The sequence below is a fragment of the Psittacula echo genome, assembly GCF_963264785.1.
Source record: "Psittacula echo genome assembly, chromosome: 15".
Lineage (NCBI taxonomy): Eukaryota > Metazoa > Chordata > Aves > Psittaciformes > Psittacidae > Psittacula > Psittacula echo.
Genome location: NC_137751.1, coordinates 1,306,602 through 1,330,048, shown reverse-complemented (window position 1 = coordinate 1,330,048; position 23,447 = coordinate 1,306,602). Strand labels below are relative to the sequence as shown.

The following is a 23,447-nucleotide window of genomic DNA, read 5'->3' as shown; positions in this document are numbered from 1 at the left end:
GAGAGAGAAATACACTCTTCTGTGTCAAAATAACCCCCAAGCATTACAATTCCTACTATCTGTAAAATACCCAAGCCCCCCAGCAGAATCTCTTATGTTTTTCAAGACCCAGTCAGTCGTTTGAATGAATTCCAGAGAGGACAGACTGTACCTCAGTGGGAAAGGGAAAAAAGTGAAAAATAAAAATCATGCCTTAATTCCCATGACAATCTGCAGCTGGGCTCATCCCTACACAGACCTCTTGCTTTCTATTGAAAGAAATACAATGCATCTTGTGTCCTATGCACCTGTTTCTTCTCTAAATTACATATCTCAGACTGATGTTTAGGCAGGAGAAAGACAGCACTATCTGTATAAATTTCCAGAGGTAGGAGGGAAGGGAGAGGATAACATACAGATAAAGGAGTGGGAAAAGCCCAATACTCCAGGTCACACACCATTAGAAATGCACTCCCCCTGAGCTGAGACCTTGGGAGTGCTTCTCCCAGAGGAAAAGCAGGAAATATTTTCAGTTAAAAATAAGATTTACAATTATAATACTACTAAAAAAATCATTCAAAGACTCTGAGTGCATAAATATTGTGTGAATGAAGCAGTCACTGCAGCCTGTTCCCAAGGCTCTGGGGCTGGGCACCACATTCTTCAATACGAGGAAGGAGCTTTAATCAGCATTAATTATTGGAGTATTTGTAATTATTCTGTCTTGGAGTCAAATAATAATTCAGCTCATGCTACAGCCCTTCCTTCCAATGGGCACTAATGAAGCCTTTGGCAGCTATTCAGCCACCTATCTATAACGAAGCTCCCAGAAATACAACATCTGTAAAGTCAATACTAAGCTCAAATTAATTTACAATTGCCTGATGAAGTGAAAAAGTTAAGGGGGTCAAAAAGAACAAACCTCAGCTCCCTGGGCTTTAGCAAAATAGATGAGGCTCCTCTGCATTATCCAATAATACAAATATACTTTCCAGAAAAATTATAAACAAATCCAGTTCATGTTTTTAGCATTTAAAATAGTTGTTTTATACAATAATGCAGGACAGAAAGAGACAGTGGGCTGAGCACAGGAGGCTACATTTTTTGTATTGTTAAGAAAACAAGAGAATTTCTACAGCCAGTGCCTGTACTGAACAGTAAATCAATGTTTTGAAAGGGTCATCTCAGGAGTAAGGAGGCCCTTTGAATACTTGGCTGCCTGGTGAAACCTGCTGACGGAAGAATTCAAAGAATGTCAAGCAGCCACATCAGTTAGCAGGCATCAGTTTTAATTAAAACTGACTATTTAAACATATGGCATTAAGTTCCTTGTCAGAATGAGACATTCACCAAAATGTGGCACTTTTCTCTACGTTTTTTGTTTGGTGGGGGTTTGGGGTGGGTTTTTTTTAATTCCTGCCACCGCTCCATAGCCCTTAGACCTTCTCTCTCTCTCAGGACCGTACTATTTTGGGTATCTATGGCTAGATACCCTTCACAAACTTAAATAATGGTCACACTTAAAATGCTTTTATTCAACTCTGTGTTAAAGTTCTGCTCCTGTCAGCTACAGTAAACCAGAAGAAGGGGGGAGCATGATAAGAACCAGTAAGCAAACGCCACTACACTCCTGCACCGCAGAGGCAGGGAAATAAGGATTACAAGCTGTAGTAAGACAAGGAAACAGCTAGAGCTACACATATCAAACACATTAAGCACATCCGGATTAATACCGAATGCATTCAATAGCATAATATACACACACGTCCAAAACAACCAAGGAAACTATATATGCCATAGCTATGGACTAGTAGTGCGCTTACCATACTGCCTCTTAAGGTCCTCCTTATTTTTCCACTTGGTTATTTCCTCTTCAGTTACTTCTTCCCGTGCCACACTGCTCAGTTCATACGCATCAATCTGATGCAATCTGGGCAACAAGTCTTTGACCCATTCATAGCGAACAGGACATACTGTCCGGATGTAGATTTTGGATGTCACTGTGACATCATGGAAGATGATCCACTCGAGGAGAGTCTCCTGGTTGTGTAGCTGAAAAATTAAAAGATTATTTCAGAACTGGTAAAAGAACTTTTATTTCTAAAGCACCCTCCATTGGAATATCTTCCAATGCAGACGTAAGAATGAGAGAAAGCTGATGTTATCCTAAATGCTCAGACAGGGAAATTAAGGCATGTAGACTTCCTTAAAATTGCTCAAGAACTCCAAAGAGCCAGAGATAAAACCTCAGCATATGTCACACTCATTTCATAAGACAAACATTTATTAAAATTGAAGAAGTAAGGCTTTTCCCCACTCTCAAGATGAACACTGATGCTTCTCCTGGCCGTAAGTCAGGACAAACCAAACAGAAGAAGCAAGTGTTCGCAGGGACCTGTCTCTTAATCCTTTTATAGAACCTTTGCCATTTTATTAACAAACTTTGGTAACTTACTGTAGATGAAGGATGGATATAGACTATGCTGCCATGTCCATCCATTGTGCAGAATGTCTTGGCTGCAGATCTGAAAGGTTTGGGGAAAAAAAAAACCAAATTAAAAATGATGAAACATGATTAGACACCAGCACTAAACTAAGCAAATCAGCAGCAGTATAGAAGAAAATACTCAAATATATAAGCAGAGAAAGATCCTTCCAGAATTAAACTGCAAAAAAATGAGAAATAAAATATAACTGTCTAATTTACTGCAGAAACATTGCAACATAACGCAATAATAAACAGGGTTTGTGACTGAGACTGGAATTGACAGCCATGATAACTGGAGATTTCCAAGACCTTTAGTTTCATATCTGGAACTATTCATCACCTTGCAAGCTCATTTCACAGACAGAAAAAACAACTATTCCAAGAATGTAATGAGAGTGAAAAGCAGTGTACCCACCAGGCATCTAGCCCTGTGCAGAAACACCACCTTCAGCTGCAATTGCTGCTTTTAACATCACACAGCCTTACTATTCTGTTTCAATATGCAGGTACACCTTTAAAGGATACGCATAATATCTTTTCCACCCAATTCTCCAAACTTCATTACTTACCTCCTAGCTACATTGATAAAGTATCCTGCACATAGACATCTTCTTAGTATTTCAGTTTTGGAACCTTCAAATGTCTCTTTAGGGAAGTCTGGCAGCTACGGAAACAACAAATGTGAATTAGGATCTTTCCTAAAGAAAAAGTGGCTGTACTCCTTCCATCCCATGGATTTCAAACTTTGGGTTTCCCACCATACAGAAACCACATGGAAAGGAGAAAAACCCTCTTCTTGCTTGTTACCAGCATCATATCTGTTAGTTACAGAAGCTACAAGAAGGATGCTCTAATAAGTATTTAAGTGGATTAGTTTCTACTGGAGAAAGAGAGCAACCATCTGGCAAAGGCTCAGTAGTCCAGTACATGTCTTAAATATAAACTTAGATAACTCAGTGATATTAAAAAATTCAATTTTTACCTGTTTCAGTTTACTGATTATTTCCCGAAGCTGTTTTTCCACACTAAAAGCAGATTTTAAAGCTCTCCAATGGATCCAGTATTTCTGGCACCAAGCCGAAGGAGACTTGCTGAGAACAGAAATACTTGTATTATAAAGAAGCCCTTTGTCAGCTGCAGGCAGAAAGTAGCCTCTATTTTTTGTTATGCCAAAGAAGGCAGCTTACACAGCCAGATACTTTGTTCATTTAAATAATAAGTGTCTTGACAGAACTTACAGATGACAATAAGGAATAAATCTGCAATTAGCTATGAGTACATACACGTGCATGTACAAAATATATCTACATCAGCAGCTGGGAGTAATGAGCAATGCATAAACCACCCAATGTAAGGAATCATGTTATACCTTGCTTTGCACTGTTCGAAAATATTTAAGAGGGTTGCAAAGTCATTGCATCCTCCCACTTGTGAGGAAAGTTCCTGGTGTTGAAGCTCAGCCTCCTTTTGTTTCTGAGGATCACCTAAGGAAGTAAGTTACATCTCACATTAGCAAAGTAGTTTTTATTTATCTCCCCTACTTAATTTTCTATTAGCATTCCTCCAAAGTGTGTTTGACAGCCTTGGCTCTTTTCATGTTATTTTCATATCTGTCTCTCCTCTGCAGCTGCATTGACAGTTCTTCCTCCTTCTACTACTACTGAACAAGAACAGGTATATGCTAATAAATCGGTGATTAATTTCATCACTCAGGAGTAGAGATGAAGAATTCCAGCCTCTTAGAAAGAAACGTTCTACGTATTTCCCTCTTACAACCAATTAAGATGTTGACATGGAAAGATGTCAGAACAGTGACCTGAAACAAACAGCTCACAGGGGTCAAGTGAAAGCTTTGTCCTGAGAGAAAAACAAGACTGTTGAAACCACCCCATCAAAGCACAATCTGATCTATTTAACTCTGCTTTTGTCCTCATACTCAAGTCACACAGTAATGGAAATCTTAAGTAAATAAGAGACTATTAAAAATGTGATCCGTGAGTTTAGTGGGAATTTACCTTCACTAAATGCTGGGAATGTACCAGGCAAAAGCAACATTTCCAAAGTGTTACTTCAAGTTTTAAATACCCAAAGAATTTTGTCCCCAGAACAACCCATTCCTCTTAGCAGAGAGGCTGCAAAGGCAAATGCATCCTGTTGCTGCTGTCCTGCAGACAATGCCAGAAGTTTGTGGGTATTAAAAATAACACCAAGAAATTAAGAAAGCCTTTTCATATACATATTGCACATGAGCAAGTGCCTTCAGGATGGGAGTCTCTGTGTCTGTGTCCTGATGTACAGGGTTGCTGGAGAGTAACGAGCATGCTGTGAGTTAGCTAGCTGAACAGATAACAAGGGCATACTGCCAGATGGAGGATGGGAAAGCAAATGCACATTTGTGGGAATGGCAAAGACCCCAGAGCAGAATCCAGGCTATCAGTACTGTCAGCAGTGTCTTTAGCTGTTGCACTAATGGGCACAGTTAATAGACTACAGAGATAACTGGACAAAAGCCAATGAGTGACTAGAAAGGACAAAGGTCTCCCACAAAGGCTATGCTACCTATAAAGACTATATGTAGCACATTGATGGGGAAAGAGGGAGGCAGACAGTAAGGGAAAGAAGATAGGAAAGATGAAATAGCAGAGTGAGTTTCACGCTAGTGAGAGGTGCTAGCTTGGAACCACAGCAGAATTATATTTTCCATCTAGAAAAACACTGGAAATTGAGTCAGTGTTGAGCTTCTCACAGTAACTTCACAGGTTTATTTGGTTAAACAGAGTTATTGAACAGAGAAGTCAATCCAGAGGCAGCAACCCCATTTGTTAAGAACATTAATCAGTCCCTGTTGTCTGTACTTCGACCAACAGCAAAACACCTGCTGTAATGCAGTCTGGATTTCTGGAGGGGTTTGGTGGGTTTTTTGATGGGGTTTTTCTGAGGTTTGGGGGTTTTTTTGGTTGTTTTTTTGGTGGGTTTTCTTTTTCTTTCCCTCCTGTGACACAGTTCCCCCTCTTACAACCTCTCAGCAATCCATTCACCCATATGTTGCTTTACAGCTCACAGCCTTAGGACAAATGCAACCCAATTCCACGCTATTTTGAAGGAACAGCTGTTGTCCAGTTCCTCGTGTCCAGTGTGCCCTGACTCCAAGACTACAGAAAGCTATAAAAGCATTTGGGCCAAGTACCATTACGTGTTTGTCCTAATCTTACCATTCTTCTCTACAGACCTGCTACAATGTACTGTGGGAGACAAGGCACTGCACTTGAGGACGCTTCCTCACACTGTAATGTAAGTGTTGTTTAAAGCATTCATTTAATATCTCTCACCAGTGTTGGGCTCAGCTGAGACAAACTTGCTCCTTGGCAGGAGTATCCTTACACTGAAGTAAAGGCTTGTGCTCCATTGGGCAAAATACAGAATCAGTACCTGCTTATAACCTTGAGATATACCTATAAGATACTGTGGCCTCACAAACTATTAGCACCAAAAACTACCAAGGGAGAAGCTGCAGGTCTCCAGGTGAAGCATGCGTGCTGCCTGACCATTGCCTGGTTGGACAGAGATGTCCCTGTCATTCCCCCCCAACCAAGGCTGTGCTTTGGGATAAGGGGCTTCCTACCTGGACGAATAAAGACATTTTCCACAGACAACATGGCTGCTATGGGAAGCAGCAGGTCTTCACAGTCAAGAGAAGCAGCTTTTATGACAGCACAGGTCAGGTTGGGAGGGAGGGGAAACTGCACCAGGAATTCACCCAGTCTTGTCACGTGGCCTCTCCTTATCCCAGGAAAAAAAAAAAAGATTCAAATACCAGATTCAACAAAACTGTGTTTAAACATAAATTGGAATGTGCACACACAATGCCAGCCACTATATACTGATAAAGAGCACGAAAGAAGCATTTCCCTCTGGACTGTTGCAACATCGCAGTTTGTGTGTGCCCAGGTAGGTGCTGGAGACATGAAGCAAATGTCACTAGCAGAAGAATGTTTCACCTTTCTCCAGCTTCCTTATACCTGCTCCATGGCCGGCAAACCCAGCCCTGTAAGTTTATCTGATGCCTAAGATTAAAGGGGGGTTAATTTATGTATTTTTTTCCCCCAAGAAGAATTCCTGGAAGCTTAGGCTGAGATCTCACTTCCTGTCCTGTGCTCTTGGATGGGCTTCACAGCTACTGCCTAAGTACCTTCATCACAACAGTCTGGGTTCTGCTGTCAGGAACTACAGCACACAGAGCTGAGGTAATTTGTCTGAGGTCACTCAGGAACTCCAGGACAATGTGGAGAAATTATTCTGTACCTCCCAAGTCCTAAGTCATACTCTAACCCTAATTTTACAGACAGTATATTAGAACAGACTTGTTAACTTCCTGGTCTAATAAGGAAACATATTCTACTGCTGGGGGAAGTACTTTAATCCACATGAACAACTCCCTAACACCACTTAAACCATTAAATTCTTGTAGAGACTACACCTCTTTTTTACCTGTCAATAGCATCACACTGGTAAAGTTGCTTGAGAGCTTCTAAAATATGCCTTTCTTCAGGGCAGTCCAAATAGGGAAACCTATAGTAAAAAGTAAGATTAAAAAACCCAAAACATCTCACTGTTCAGACTCAGAAAAGCATTGTTGGTTTTTATATTTATTAAAATATTGTTTTAACCTTCCAGTACAGGTTTGTGACCCAAGTGCACATGAGCATCTTCAGCATATGGGTATGTAACTACGTGTACAGCCTCATGCTAAAGAATTACAATGACAAATCCCAGCATGGCACTTCCAAAGATGAACTGCATTCTCTGCATGTGTATGATTTTAAAATTAAACAATTACACAGAGATGAAGCTTTTGGGATACAAAATATGGGTATTTTAAAGGAACACTATTAACTATTTAATTTTGGAGAGAGGGAGCTAAGTTTTAGCAGAACCTCAAACTGAACTTGAGCTCAGGATACAATCTGGCATTAATGACTGGGGAGAACAACAGAAAAGCTGATTGTATCCAACTGCCACAGTCGGCCAGAGACAATCCTGCCTCCTGCCAACACACTCCTGGAGCCTCAGCTGCCTTGCTGCTGACAGGAAGAAAATGTTAATCCCCCCTCCATGGAGGTTACCTTATGACATCATGCACAGAAAGGCACTTCAAGGTCAGGATGACAGATGTCAGACTGGTTCTCTTGATCTCTGGCACAGTGTGATCAGGCATGCACTGCTCCCAAAATTCCTTGCTGTACAGCCGATAGCTCTTTCCAGATGATGTCCTGCCAGCTCGGCCAGCTCGTTGCTTTGCTTCGCTCCTTCCAAACAGAAAAGCAGGGGAAAAAAGACCAAACTCTTGATCCCTTCTGTTATTACTCAAAGCAGCACACTGTAACTATGATAAACTAATAGCAGTTTCTATACTTGCAGATGGAAGATATATTACACTGTGCAGCAACTGAGAACTCCAGCTATACAAGAGCTAGCAGCACGAAGAAGCATTTCTGTACAACGGAAGATTTTTTTTTTAAGCTTCTCTGAATCAGACTGTTGTATTCAGCAAACACAGGATAACGTGTGAGCCACTGCTCAGACTACAGACAATGCATTGTCAATTCCTTACTGCCTGTAACTTACAGAAAATTTTGTGTCCTGAACCACTTTCTGCTTAGCAGCAAACAAGAAGGCTTTAAATTATGGAGCCTCAAAGCCATCCCACGCCCCTTTTTTCATTTTAAAGATCATCCAACACACAGTATTGTCAGGGCAACTCCAAGAAGCACCAAACATGTGACCTTTTTAAAACTTACTTTGAAATGGGAACCACCTCCAGGATGTCCAAGCCAACTCGCGGGTTATGATTCAACTGCTTCACAAATCCACTATCTACTACATATCTGAAAAAGATTCATACTTTGTCAGAGGAAAAAACAACAGAGGTCTCAGGAGACAGACCGGTAACTGCCACATGTACGTAATCAAAGCGAGAACACATCTACCCTACAGTTGCTGCAAACAGGTCACTGCACTTTGCTGTTCAGCTGCAGCCCTGCAATGGTTCAGTCTATAGGATGTTACAGATAATACCTCCCAGCACCCAAGGAGACTATACTCCTTTAAAGGAGCTGAGATTTGGTTTCATATTAGGGTCCAGCAATATTAGTCGTCTGTAAGACTACATAATACAATCAAGGGTTTCATCATTCACTACATAAACAAAAAAGGTAACAGGTAATCATTGAGCAGGTCTAGTAGTGGAAGGAATTCAGACACTTCTTTTCAAATTCAGTAGAACTTTCTGAATTCCCTGTTACAGCTTTTAGGAAGAACAGGAAACAGTACCTGACTCCTTCAATTGTCAGAGATGTCGCAGCGATGTTTGTCGATACCACACATTTTCTAATGGCTCTGGGAGCTGGCAAAAATATCCTTTTCTGTTGATCTAAAATGACAGTTGGTCAGTCAAAGACTGTTATGTTACAATGTGCTGATTTCAAACCGTATCTCTAACGCTGCACAAACTCAAATGCTTATTGAAAGTCAGTTGAATGAAATCAGAAAGTGAATCACATAACATTCTGAAGTACAGCTTTGGTACTACTTTAGCGTATACCAGAAATCAAAGAATATCTTCTTTACTGCTTGCAAAATCAAGATTTTGAGATCAAAAAAGGCCAACTCTCCTGGATATTTCCTAACCCAGAGCTAGGGAAAAACAAACAAGGTGGTCTTAACAGAATCTTCATAAAGGATTTGAAGGTCTTTAACAATCAGAGCAAGTGAAGGTGAAGATTCAGTTAAACCCTCCATGCTTCCAGCAAGTCTTATTTTAAGATGTAACAAAGCAGCATGTGCAGTTTCTACTAATTCATTTGCCTTTCCAAAGAACAAAAAAGGGGAAGTAGAAATTCACCTTTCCCCTGAAATTTTCTCATTCACAATACTTGAAAAATATAAAAAAGTCTTTAATTAAAAATTTCTCTTGTGCATCTAAAAATATGCAGATACAACGGCCTCTTAGAAACTGCCACTAAAGAAACAGACAAAATATCACTCTCAGTCAGGAATCCAACACCTATCATGGAGTAAGGAAGAAGCTCTACCTTTCTTTTACGCAACTTTTCATTTTGCTCATTCAAGAAGGTAAAAGTTTTGCTCCCTCTCTGCTGATCATTACCAGTTTTTTCCTCTCAGCAGTACTTCCACATGGAAACTGTTGTCCTGCTCTTTTGAACACTTATTCAACCTCTTGGCATTCTACATAACCACACCCACACATTTAAACACCACACTAAAGTTCACCTTGAAAATACAGTGTCTGTGCTCAGTAAAGGTCAAAAGGCCTTTGTCTTTAACTCTTTGAAACCAACTGTGGTATTGCTGCCAAATAAAACAGACTCACTCTGATAACCTGTACTTTCTTGTATTGTGTGACATGCAACTACTTCTATCTTCCCTTACAGGTCTACTCTCATCACAAAAAGACCTACTGGTAATATCTTTTCCATATAAAATAAAATGTGCCTAAATAAGACATCTGAAGTTTCAGTTACACAATATGCCCTTTCTAAGCTGGAGACCTCAATGCCACTTCCAGTGGACATGAATTTTGTCTGGAGGATTCTGTGCCAGTACAGAGAAGGCTAACGTTTGATAAGTTTATGAACATGACAAAAAACCCCATAGTGCTACAGTATTGTAACAAACGGGTTAATGAATGCCATTTTTTTCCAATTACAAAACAAATACTTTATTAGGATACTATTTATAACAACTCTTGCGGTTAACATTTATGGATGTCAAGTTCCATATGATGTCATGCACTGACCTGTTGACATTGACCCATATAATGGTAAGATAAGCAGGCCTTCAATAGATCGATCATGTACTTCATATCGGTAATCAATGGATTCTGCTTTCTTGAAAAGTAAGTCACAAGCTCTTTCTATCTCAATTTGACCTAAAAAACATATAAGAGCATTAAAACACCTTATGTAGCTGCAACTCTGCCTTCCTAGTTTGCAGCATCTTGAAACAAGATTGTTTTGCCAACGTTAAAAGAATCATCAATACAATTACAAGAAGGAAGGACTATTTATGACAGTTAGATAAGGAGGTGACATCCAGTCTTACCACGGCACCTCTCACCAAGGCTTTTCCTTAAAAGATGAATGGGTAAGTGCCTGGCCTCTACACTGATGTAGGGCTTTGCAGCTAAACAAATTTTCCCTTCCTGAATTAGCAAGAAAATAAGATAGACAACATGGACAACACAGAGTAAATCTGGCATAGGAAGAAAGGATTTTTAAGTTAATGTCTTCTTATCTGATCCCATAGACATGGATATACCTAATCATACTCTGAAAACTGTCACTTCACAGGACTCTGTGTGCCAATCTGCAACTTTCCCTTCTCTACTTACTGCTCTGAGACAAACTAGGCAGTAATTGGAAGGACTGTCTTTTTGGTTTTTGCTGGCAGCGTCATGCTTCACCTGGAATAGCCATCAGTTGTTGAAAGAAAAATTCTCACCTGTCAGAAAAACCAAGATGTCACCTTCTGGTTCATTTAAGTGGATATCCAATGTCACTTTTACAGCCTGAAACAACAAATAAGTCAGTAACAGCTGGAATCTCACTCTAAAATCATAGCACTAATTCTTTCCTATACCTGCAGAGATGCTAAGAACACAGCAATATAGCAGCTAATTCTTGTGGTCTTTCACATGATAACCATACCAGAAGAACACAACACAGAAACAAAGTAAACCAGGCCAGACCTCTGTAACATACGCATGGTTGTCCGTGTTCCGGGGGCTGAGCAGGTTGCAGAATATCGACTTGACAGGATAACTTCTTCCCGGAATATGCAGCACTGAACAGTGTCCAAAGAACTCCGAGAGCTTGTCTACCTCCAGGGTGGCTGACATCACCACCACCTTCATTGCCGTCTTCCTGTCTGGTGGTTTCTTCTGTAGAAATAGTTTCTTCAGCAAACCAAATAAAATATCCTGACAGAAAACCAGAAATAACTTCTTTTAGTGCCCCAGTTTACTTAGAAGTGCCTGATGAACTTGAAAGGGACTGATTTTATCTTGCTAGTATAGTGAAGACAGAAAATCACATTTGCAGGGCCTAAGCACTAAGAAGAATACATGCACCTCCCCTGGCTGGCTTGTCAGCACATAAAAAATAATTATATTCTAGAAACCAATTTATCAGCTCTCCTCACTGCCTATAAATACAATCAGTGCAACTTAAAAGCCTTTGGTTTTCATTTTTATACTCTCACACTCAAGTCATTTGCAAGCAGTTACCTAAGACCCATTTTAAAAAGTCATCACCTCTGTCCAGCATACGTTACCTGACTGAGTGTGCATCCTCCTTTGCTGTACTATTTATTGTTATGACTTCAGCAAGTTTGTTTTACTCTGCAGATTAAAAATCTTCTTAAATACAGGTGAGGGAGCAGCAACTTCTTACATCATCCCAGCTCAGTTACTTGCAATACCCTCAGATGCTTGAGGACAGAACTGGGATTCAGAAAGCATTTTCCCTTTTCCCCAGCTGGACTGGCAGATTATTTGCTGAACTGGTCGGTTGTTTGACACACAACATAATCTATTGAGGACTGAGTGACTTGAGTCTCGCTTCACTTGCCACAGAAGGGTCAGAGTGACATTTGATAGCTTTCGGTACTTAGGTCAGTCTAGATACTTCCATGAACCCGAAAGCCGTAATCTCTTTGCACAGGCACATACACAGCCTAAGAAACATCAGGCCTTACAGTGATAGAGATGTTTTAGGGTTTTGTTTGTTTGTGTGTGGCTTAGGGTGTTTTTACATTAGGATTCTAGAAAGTTTGCATTCACTGTGCTGACTTCAAATTCCTGGAAATTTGGGGAAAGTATCCAACAGCCAAACAAGTTTTAACTGCTTTCAAATGCACCAACAGCAACAACAATTCCAACAGGATTACAGGACACATCTTATTTTCAGATTATGTAACATGTCATAAACAGAGAACACAGCAGCAGTTCCGTGGTCTTAGGACAGCAAAGCTTAAAGCACATCCATGTGAAGTCAGCCAAGATTCTTTCCAACCCAAACTCTTCTATGATTCTGTAACTGCGTAGAAGTGAAAGAAAGGTATAAGCAGACCTGACTAAAAGAGAGAGTAACCCGAAAAGACAGATGTAAGGTGACACTCACAGTGCTGAGGCTCCGCTCGTGAGCTTCATCCAAAATGATGATACTGTACTTGCTAAGAAGGGGGTCTACCAGTATTTGCCTCAGTAAGCAGCCATCTGTCATATACTTGATAGCAGTATCCTGAAAGGTTTAATTAGACATTCAGCTGTTATCCTGAATTTTTACTTCAAAGCAAATACTTCTACAGAGATCACATACTTGTCCTCAACATACATTGAGATCACAGGTGTTTGGGAATGTTTTACTTGTAACCTGTTCAAAAAATTACATCAAATGAGTTATATGATATATATAACTGCAGCTTTCCCATAGTTTGGACAGACTGCTTCTCAAGGCTGAAACCTCCTGTGTGCCCCAGGAGAGGCAATAGGGCTGTACCACTCCATACCTATGCCACAGCCACTGACCCTGCCATGACAACAGGGCCAGGAACACAGAGCCCTACCTTGCTGGTGCAGTCATCGAAGCGGACCTGGTAGCCAACGACACTCCCCAGCGAACAGCCCATCTCCTCGGCCACCCGCTGCGCCACTGAGATGGTGGCAACGCGCCGCGGCTGGGTGACACCAATGGCTCCATGCTTGGCAAGGCCTATAGGAGAAATGGGGAGAACAGGGACACTGAGTAGTGCCGCTCAGAGTCCATTTATACACAAGCACCAACATAATACGTATACAGTCTGAGTTTTTTTGTTTAAAGGGTTTAATCTGTCATAGAATCCCAGACTAGTTTGAGCTGGAAAGGACCTTACAGCTGCTCCAGCTCCAACCCCTGCCACGGGCAGGGACCCCTTCCACTGGAGCAGGGTGCTCCAAGCCCCTGTGTCCAACCTGGCCTTGAGCACTGCCAGGGATGGGGCAGCCACAGCTTCTCTGGGCACCCTGTGCCAGCGCCTCAGCACCCTCACAGGGAAGAGCTTCTGCCTTAGATGTAATCTAAATCTACCTCATCAGCTTTCAGCCATTCCCCTTGCTGTATCACTATGTATTCTTGACCAAAGCCCCTTTCCAGGTTTCTTGTAGCCCCTTGTAGCTCTAAGGTCTCCCCTTCAGGAGCCTTCTCTTTTCCAGGCTGAACAACCTCAATCAAGTCACCTCCTGTCACCGCACACCACGGGCAGGGCCCGGCCCGGCTGGAGGCCGCGCCCCCGCGATGTGACAGGCGCGTTACCCCAGGTATCTGTGCCCATTCCCACGTCTCGGGGCCGAGGCCGCAGAGCCGAGGGGGCTCTTAAGGGCTTCCCCCCTCCGCGGCCGTTACCTGCCTCGAAGAGGTACTTGGGCAGCTGCGTGCTCTTGCCGCTGCCCGTCTCGCCGGTGACGATGAGGAAGGGCTGCTCCTTCACGGCCTCCACCAGAGCGCGGCGGTACCTGCAGATGGGCAGGCTGGTTCCCGCCATAGCGGCTGCAGCCCCCCCGGCCCGCCCGGTACAACACAACCCCCGGCCCGGAAACACACACGGAAGTGGCGCCGGCGCGCACGTGATGACATCACTGTTTACGCAGCTGCATGGGGCCCTCCTCCTTAAGCCCCGCCCCACGAAGCCACGCCCGCTGCTCCGTGTCGGGTCCGCGCGGGTTGTACCGCCTGCCCTTAGCCAAAACCGTTGTATTTTCCCCAAAATCTGGTGCCATTTTTCACAGTGGGACTTGGTCCTTCCTGAGGGACGTTGCCCATGCAAGGGAGCCAGAGGCACCTTTCCTCTGGGCTGCCTCTGGCTCTCCCAAGCCCAGCGCCTCAGCCCCTCCAGGCCTGGTGCAGTTGAACTGGGGTGTAAAATCGTCGAGTAAGAGTGAATTGGGTTGAAGGGACCTTAAAGCTCACCCAGCTCCAACCCCTGCCACGGGCAGGGACCCCTTCCACTAGAGCAGGTTGCTCCAAGCCCCTGTGTCCAACCTGGCCTTGAGCACTGCCAGGGATGGGGCAGCCACAGCTTCTCTGGGCACCCTGGGCCAGCGCCTCAGCACCCTCACAGGGAAGAGCTTGGGCCTTATGTTTAACCTGCACTCCCCCTGTTCAAGTTTGAACCCACCACCTCTCGTCCTGTCGCTGCAGTCCCTGATGAGGACTCCCTCTCCGATGTCCTTGTAGGCCCCAGACAGAGCTGCTCGCAGGTGATGTAACCAGCGGTTCCCCCTGCACGGGTAAAATAGCCCCTCGCCATGGACAGGGTGTGGGAAGACACACGATGGAGGGAAAACAGCTCCTTAAAATGACAAGTCTCTGTGATTTACCATACTGAGGACGCTTGTTTCTGCTGCCTGAGGCCAGATCAAAGGCCACAGCTCTCTAGGAATGTCTGTGAGTTCACATAAGGCCTGCAGGTGGCAAGCGATGTACATTCAACTTACACCAGCCTGCAGTCCAGCTTCCCAGCTTGTGCCTAGCTGGGAAATCCCTGTTCCTGCTACAGCACAGTGTTTGCATTGTGTCTTGTCTGTGTGTCCTAACGTTTGTTTCCCTTACAAACCCTGTGTCTGTTGATATTTCACACTCAGTTAGGCTATATACCAATGACAAGAATCACACAGTGAATTTGTCACCATACCATGACTGAATTTAGGCCACCTACTGACTCCGGTTATCATCAATCACCTCAATTTCTACCTCTGACACAATAGGAGGAATATTTACCTACAGGCTCAGGCATCCCTGTGAGGGCTGAGTGCTTTCGACGCACTCTGAAGCTTGGAAAATGTTCCATCAGTCCTCAATGTTGCCAACTTCAGGTATGTCTAACCTGTAAGTATTTGTTTGGCCTGTCTACAAACTGGCATTGTAAAATCCTGGCAGGTAAGCTGGTGTTCTGCGTTTCCTTTCTAAAGTAGCCAGAGATAAGATAGCATTGCAGGAACTGTGTCATTACAGTACCACAACTAGGAGAGATACCTGAGGTTACATCTCGGGGTTTATTGTTTTGAGATGTTTGCAACAATCTGACAAAACCAAGATTCCCTTCTCTAGGGATGAAGCCCTTCTCTAACAGTGCATAAACTGTCCATTGGCTACTGACAAATCTTTTGCACATGGGTCTTTTCTTGCAACATGCAGATTCCTACTTTGGATAACACCAAAGTGTATAAATCTTCCATTTCTCCCTGGGGCTCTCCAGCAGCAATCACCTGAAATAACTTAAACACTCCTCTATAAGCATGAAAAACATGTCAGGCTGGCAGCAAGATTACAGTAAGCAGTCTATAGCTGTGTTCATTCAGGTATGTAATGGAATGTGCCAATACACTACTTGTTGTTACATCCCTTTAGGAGAGCATATTTATTGCCTCACAATGTACAAATGCTGTGTTGCCACTAGTAACTCACCTAGTTAATGGTGATCACATACACTGCTGTATTGTATCTAATGGGAAACTTTACACTTCATAACACTATTTGGTGTACGTTTACTGGTAAGTGTTTTCATGGATATATACGTCTGCATGAATGCATACACACTTACACATTCTGCTTGATTTTATTTAAATCACATACTGCTTTTGGCAGGCACAGAAGCAGGTAAGGTTTTTCAATTTTCTTTTTGTCCTCTTAACCTGGGAATAGCGAATTTGGTTTTAATCAACCTCTTTGCAGTCTTGAACTTTGTGCTCCTGGAACACGGTGCCATTCATTTAAGGATTTCCCTCTGTCTAATAAACATTAATGAACCACACTCTACAATTCCCTTGTGGTCTTATCTCAGTTTCACAGATGGGCAAAACAGAAACAAATTAAGGGGTCTGCACACACCACAAATCAAAGGCAGGGCTGGAGGGAAAACCCAGTAATCCTACCACAATTCCCTGCTCCAATAACTGTAAAAATGCATTTCTACCCGTGCAGCTGCTCTGTCAGTAGCTGCCTTGCACAGGCCCGCGTGGTTACTTTCAGGTTTGCCAGGGAGACTGAAATTGCTCTTTTCTAAGGTTTAGCTTTACACATAACTGCAGATTCTGTGAGGTGATAGAGGGCTGTATGTCTGCCAGCTTGCTGTGCTGAATTATGCCTGAGGATGTCTTTTTTTTTCCTTTTGGAGGAGAGGGTATTTTTCCTGATTAGCAGAGATGTAGTAGGATATGGGGAATATTCCAGCCCCTACTTGCACAGCACAGGTTTATCCATCTTCCCAGAGGAAAGGCTTGACTTCCTGTGGAATTTTGTTCCCCTTGCCTTGGACAAAGTGGTGCATTCCATGATGCACACGGCATCCCTTGGTGCCTGTGAAGAAAACCACATCTATTAATTACATTGAGCGAGTGAAGGCAGATAATTGCCTTGTGCCTGGAATCTCTGAGTAGGGCCACTTTCTAGAAGAAAGATCCCCGAGCTGTGATTTCAGTACAGACAAGCAGAATGAACTGCAAGTTCCCTGCAAGCTGCACTCCTGTCAGCCAACCAGCAGTTCTTCTGTCAGCCAGGATTTCTGTGGTACTGGCTTGTGAGTCATTATTGAGAAAGCGTTATTCTTAAAACAGAGGATGAGCGCTGTAGAAAGAAGGTGTTAGACACAGCAAAAAAACAAAGCCCCTTTTACACCTCCATCTGCTATCTTACAGTGCCGGGCTACAAAACATCTACAAATTGACAAGTTTCATTTCAAATTTTGCTCTGCTTGTTAACTGCTTCTTTTTGAAGAGACAATCAGCTGCCTTAGCCTTTCTCCTACATAACTAAGAGGTTTTCCTTGTGTTTAGCTCCATGGAAAACAGCAGTTTCTAGAGCAACCTTCTGCCAGGATAGCCAGGTTACTCATAACTGCATTCACAGGTTTCTGCTGAAAAAGGCTGCAGGAAATACAGTGCTGGCAGCTATCTGCACTTCTATTGACTTAGCTTGTTTTGTTCAGCAGGTGGCAAGGGACAGTGTATGGTCAGATCCAGGTTAGGAATTGCTCTGCCAGCATGAAATACCAGTATTTCTGTGCTGGGAGAGGATTTGCAGTGTCAGTCTACCGTGAAAGCACATCTCAACTGCTATCCTGTGCATGACATAGCCCCTGTAGAAGCTCCTCAGCCAGATCTCACTTAGCTGCTGCCGGCACAAAGAGTAAGAGAACTGCTACAGCAATTGCTGTTCCACTTGCTGTTGGCCAGACAACCCTGCACAGCTTGCGCTGAAGCTATAACCCTTACTCCTTCCTGAGCCAGCAGCTCCGAGGGTTCCATAGCTCTGCCTGCCTGTGGCCACTGCGATAGCCCTGACATACAGTGAACCACAGTCACAGATTTGGGTCTCTGTGCCCCAGTTCTGCAAACATTTCTGCACAAACTTTATTGTCTTCAGTACAAGAGACCTGGCATAGTCACTGCAAGCCTGAAATGTTACTCTTAAAGGCCTGGGGTTTTAATTTCTTTCAAGCTGGTCTGTGACAGGCTAGCAATTGATTTTGTTCATTTACCACCCTCACACGTCCGCAGGCATCACCCTTTTTAAATTCAACTGCAGTGTCAGCTCTGCAGCTGTTTCTGAGGCCACATACATGAATGATCACTGCTCCTGCGAGGTGCATGTCTGAATAAAAAGGTCACAGGCTGGCGGGAGGATTAGGCTTTGGCTCAGCTGTTTGCATTCTCACACAGAGCACAGTCCATCCATCCGTCCATCCGTCAGCTCACGCTCAGGAACCAGACAGGTGAGGAGCTGACTATTGGACACAATTCAGTGACGCCTGTACAGAGCCACTGCCAAAGATGTGCACTGTCTGTGTTTTTAGAAAAGCTTTTACAGCAATCCGAGGAAGCAGCTCTTGGATCACTGAAATTCTCTGTACAGAAATATACATGCAGAATGGCATGGGAACAGTCTCCCCGGAGACTGGGGTAGGGGAGATTGGAGAATACCTCGATCTTTAAATGATGCCTGAGATTTTCATGTTAAATCGGAACATTTTCTTCCCACACTCACCTCAGAAGATGAAGGCAGGCAAGCTACTTATGGGCAGTTAGCAGACACCCCAGCTACTGAGAGCCATCAAGGCAAAAACATCCACCAGGCTTGGACAAGACCCATCTCTCCGTATCTCCAGCTGAAGTATTTCACTAATTCAAGGCCTTTTATACCTACAGTTATGAAAGCTGAGGGCTATTTTAAGACCTTCTCAGGCTTGCACTTCTCTTATAACCCATGGGAGGCTTCTAATCTATTTTTGTATATTAGACATAATTTCTCTTCTGACTTCCTTATCAAATGGGCAAAATAATCAATAATTCACTTAGGCTCTACATTCCCATTAGAGTGTACCATGGCTGTGATTTAAATGTATTTCTGTGACTGTAAAATAAGCAGACATCCTAAACTATCCTGGAATTTTCCTCTTGTATGTGACAGCATTTCATTCTACCCAGAGTAGTTTTATTTCCCCAACTGTTAAATCTAGGACAAAATACTACTCTTTTGTTCTATATTAAGATCAGAGAATAAAAGCAGCTGACTGCTTTCCCAGCCTCTGCCCTCATGGAGGGGAGCACGGGGTGAAGAATTAACCCCTGGCATGACCTTTTCTCATGATAAGCCACTAAAAAAGCTAGATCTCCTCAATGTTTCCCAGAATTAGATGGTGATGGAGACACCCATTGCCTCCCTCCCCTTCCCATAGCCCTCACCACACACTGCAGTTAAAGGCTTACTGGTGGTTACAGGCTAATTTCCTTCCACAGACTCATTTTGAAGGACCTCAGATTCATGCAGCTTAATGAAGACCAAAAAAAAGCAAGTATGAAATCCTCCCATCCCTTACCACTGATGCTGTCACGCCTCCCATATCAGTAATAACCTCATCCCTTACACCCCTCTGCCTGGGGTCAGCTCGTTTTGTAGGGGGGAGCTGAGCACCAGAAGATTAAGTGACTTGGCCAAGGTTACATGTGTCACAGAGGGTGTTCAAAGTGAGAGATTCCCCAAGTGCCACGTCCCCGGGTTAAGAGGTCTGGCTAGACCCAACCAGCACTGAAGCTCCTCCTTACCAGAGCCTCATCTCTGAGCTCCAAGGACAAGGAGACAGGCCTATCACACAGACCACCAAAAAACCAACTCATGTATTTTTTCTGTGAGTCGACAGACCAGAGGTCACATTTCCCAATTTCCTCTGGTCCCTGTGTTTAACCCTTCAGTATCATCAACCGTGGGGTTCCACAGCACCCCACAACAAGGGCAGAGCACGTGGCAACCACACATGTCCTGGCAATGACTTCATTTCTTCCACCAGCTCTGGAAAAACAAAAACAAAACCAAATCCCCTGCATAATTGTGGCCCTGTTATTCATGGATCTTAAATTGTACTCCTTCATGAATTTTAATATGCAGTCCATTTTCTTTCCACTAATCCTACATTAGGCTGGAAGCCTTTATAGACCAAACATTAGCTCTCCTTAAGCACTTCATTCCCTGCAGCATCGTAGCTGCTGTGTCCCCAGGCACTGCCCTTGTCTCAGCTGGTCTGAGAGTTAGGCTCAACCAACATTAAAGTGTTTTCTTACTAGATACTTCAGTTTTGTGTATCCATGACAAAAGCAGCAGGCCTGTTGAATAGACACCCTGTGAACAGCACCTTATTTATCTTGCCCATGATTTGCCAGTCTATTGGCGTGTATATCAGTTGCACAGCACATGAGACGCTATGCTTTTGTAAATCTCTTTTTCCAGCTAAAGTCATCTCCACATCAGGAGCCATCATGAACAAGTGAAATTCTCCTTTCCAAGGGATGGCAGAATTTCTATGTTACTGGTGAGCAATACACAAGAACAAACCAACCATAGATAGTCATACACCGCCAGAGGCAGCAACTTGCTCAACAGCCTTATTTTAAATGGTATTTAGATCTGAAAGCCAGGCAGGACTATTAGATACTCTAATCTCACCTTCAAAATGTAGCTTGAGCCTGTTATTTCAATACTAAATTTAGTAATTTGTTCAGCTGAAGCAATGCTTCCAAATGGAAGATACCTAGACTCAATTTGAAAAGATGACAAAGCCCCAGCTTCCTTTGGGAAGCCATCCCGGCAGGATCAGTCTGTCAGGTCTGCCTCAAGGAGTGGAGTCTGCTCCTTGATAAATTGAGGCAAGATGCTTTTTTGGTGTAAATTGCTAAGAATATATCAAGCCCTGCACTTCCATGTGTCTCACAGAACCATTATTAGATGAAAAAGAAATATTGTACAGTCCTCAGCTGTGAAGTTCTAAAAATATGGGAACTTTGATGTATAAATGCACGTTGAGGACCCTTCTGGCCTTCACTGCAAACATTCCCAATTGCCACTAATTTCACATCACTAGCAGAACCAGCGGTAATATTTATTTTCTGAGATACAGAGAATATCCTTAGTGTTTGACAGATTCCAGCCCTGGGGATACTTTGTGCTGGTGTGTGCCATTAGTGCAACAGGCAGGGTGGCGGAGGCAGAAATGAATCTGACTTAAAATCTGACTTGACTTAAACAGCACTGACCTTATGAGAAGTGTGGAGTCCAAACAGGCCTGCAAATGCCATCTGTTTCTTATTTCTATAATGGGCAAGTTGAAATCCTAAATCCAAACAGCTCTGAGATTTGAATCCAAATTTTGCAGCTTGAGTCCATTACTAGCAAGGACGACTGCTAGCCCAGCACGGACTCGCTTCTCTGAAGAGAATCCTGGGATTTACAGCACAACATTAAATGAAGGAGACGTATGGGGAAGGTACTTGGAGGCAGATTCATGGGTTGGTGAATAAGTTGACCCACCTCTTTTTGCTCCCCATAAAATTGTTATTGAAACACTTGTGGACTTCTGTGGTGTTTTGAGGGTTAACTGGTATTTGAGAGTCACTCAAATGCTCCTCCGCTGTTAGGAGCTAATAAAAACCTGCACTAACTCTCTGTGTTATGTATTATGTTAAGTCACAGGGCTTTTTCTGTAATTCAATGTAGAAAAAACATCTGATCTGTAAAGCAAGCAGCTTTTTAGGCTGTTATGAAAAATAAAAGTGGGCATATTCAGAAAAAGCTTCATCTCTAACCTTTAATTCAAAAGTACAAAGCTGCTGAAGGCTGGTGTCTGAGTGTAAATGGAGTTTGGCGATACCGTTCCCATTACTGCAGAACAAACCCATTAAATATATAATGGCTCCAGTACAATGTAGATTAGAAAAGTAAGTGTGAAACTGTAAGGGTTCTAATTATTTTCAGTCTACCTTTACATTAAACACCAAGTTCTGATGCTTCCCCAGATGCTGGGTAAATGAGTTATTTTTTGAAGCAAATGCTCTGTTTGTAGGATTGCAATTACTCAGTATCAGCCTTTGTTTGGAGAAGAATCCCTGTCCATCCTCACTAATGGCTTCTCCTGATCTCATCTGACGTGGAGGATTTCTTGAGCATATTAAAAACATTATTCACTCTGCCTTTTTAGCTTAGCCAAAGATTTAATGAGTTCAGCATAAGAAGTGTATGTTTTGCTGTGTTTGAACTAGATTTACTCCCTGATGGCTGCTGTGCACTCTGTTCCCTGCATGTGTACATTGGCACTAGGGGAGTTCTTGAACTGGTTGGATTACAGGGGTTTTTTGGGTAAGAAATTCAGTGTTTAGCACGACTGAGTGTATGAACCTCAGAGTACCTTTGACACCTGAAAATACACCCTTGTCTCACTGCCAGCGTTGAGTGAGCATTAGCTACTTGTTGTCCTGTAGACCTTTGTGCCCTATCTAGACCTGCCATTAAACAGCCCAGGTAGAACCTGAAGCTCCTGAGTCCTTGGCAGCCCAAGGCTGGATCCATCCTTGCCTGGACAAGGCAGACACCTACCTCCAACACAGCTTTTTTCACTATGTACCAAACACCTTTCAGCAAACATCCAGTTTTTACTTACTATCCTGTAAGATGGGTGGCTCTCAGCATTTATGTAAAATCCAGGTTTCCTAGCTTAAAGACACAAGACTCTGGAGTAGTATTCCAAGATCAGGCAAAAGGCAGCAAAAAGCCAAGGAGATACTCAGGCTTTCTGCTGCCATGTCCCTTAATTTGGACAAAATCTCAGAAATACTGCTCCCTACACCCTGAAGCAGAACATCAAGACCTTGAGAATGAAGGCTGCATCTGGGATGAGGCCCTTTTGCAGCACGTGGGTTCAAGTTTGATCCCTCAATGGTATTGCAGTGCTGTACCCTAACGCTCCTCTCTGGCACCACCAGCCCTCAGCTTCTTTCCAGCTGCTTTGCCACCTGAATCCACCACTCACCCCAGGACTTAAATCTTCTCCATCACAGAGCAAACCCTGAGTGAATCACTTTGCTGATGAGGATTTAAAAACCTCTTTTTTTCCCTCCCCTTCTCCTGCACTTTGTGATGTTTAATTGAGATGCAGGAGTGCACTCCGGTAAAATGGTTCATAATGGCTTTAAAGAAAGGCAATTATTGATTGTTGGTTCCACACCTCACAAAGTGGGGCTCTGCACTGGCTCAGCTCACTGTGTGCTGTGGATTTTAAACCACTGGCGAGTGCAGGGGGAATGCAGTTGGATTCTGGTTTATCTTTTGTTAAAAAAACCAAACCAAATCAAAACCCCCAAATTTGTCCCATTTTTCCGCTTTCTCCAGTGGCCCCCACATACTCGTGATTCAAGGGGCTTTTTAGCAAGCTTTTTGCTGCAGCGTTTCTTTGGTCACATCTTGCACTGATTATTGTCATTTTGTGTTCAAGCCTCTCCTTCCAGCATATGCTTAAGATGCAACACGAGGTCAAAAGGCACCTTTCTCCGTGCTGCAACTGATCAGCAAACTGGCCACGTGGCTGCTTTCCATTCCTACCCTTA

General features: G+C 43.2%; 1 protein-coding gene across 1 annotated transcript in view; it reads right to left on the bottom strand.

The window, feature by feature from the left end:
• DHX40 (DEAH-box helicase 40) overlaps nucleotides 1–14,144 on the bottom strand; it is a gene marked incomplete at its 3' end in the record, with an annotated part of 16,737 nt that extends 2,593 nt beyond the window's left edge. Inside the window, exons 1-16 of the mRNA XM_080630251.1 lie at nucleotides 13,927–14,144; nucleotides 13,112–13,257; nucleotides 12,667–12,786; nucleotides 11,235–11,465; nucleotides 10,988–11,054; nucleotides 10,284–10,415; nucleotides 8,798–8,897; nucleotides 8,266–8,352; nucleotides 7,591–7,773; nucleotides 6,956–7,036; nucleotides 6,090–6,247; nucleotides 3,837–3,951; nucleotides 3,450–3,558; nucleotides 3,037–3,131; nucleotides 2,435–2,504; nucleotides 1,808–2,031 (exon numbers count right to left, since the gene is read on the bottom strand). Coding sequence (XP_080486377.1) covers nucleotides 1,808–2,031; nucleotides 2,435–2,504; nucleotides 3,037–3,131; nucleotides 3,450–3,558; nucleotides 3,837–3,951; nucleotides 6,090–6,247; nucleotides 6,956–7,036; nucleotides 7,591–7,773; nucleotides 8,266–8,352; nucleotides 8,798–8,897; nucleotides 10,284–10,415; nucleotides 10,988–11,054; nucleotides 11,235–11,465; nucleotides 12,667–12,786; nucleotides 13,112–13,257; nucleotides 13,927–14,065 — 2,057 coding nt within the window. The 5' untranslated portion in view covers nucleotides 14,066–14,144. The remainder of the gene's footprint in view (nucleotides 1–1,807; nucleotides 2,032–2,434; nucleotides 2,505–3,036; nucleotides 3,132–3,449; nucleotides 3,559–3,836; nucleotides 3,952–6,089; nucleotides 6,248–6,955; nucleotides 7,037–7,590; nucleotides 7,774–8,265; nucleotides 8,353–8,797; nucleotides 8,898–10,283; nucleotides 10,416–10,987; nucleotides 11,055–11,234; nucleotides 11,466–12,666; nucleotides 12,787–13,111; nucleotides 13,258–13,926) is intronic.
• Between the last annotated feature and the right edge of the window lie 9,303 nt (nucleotides 14,145–23,447).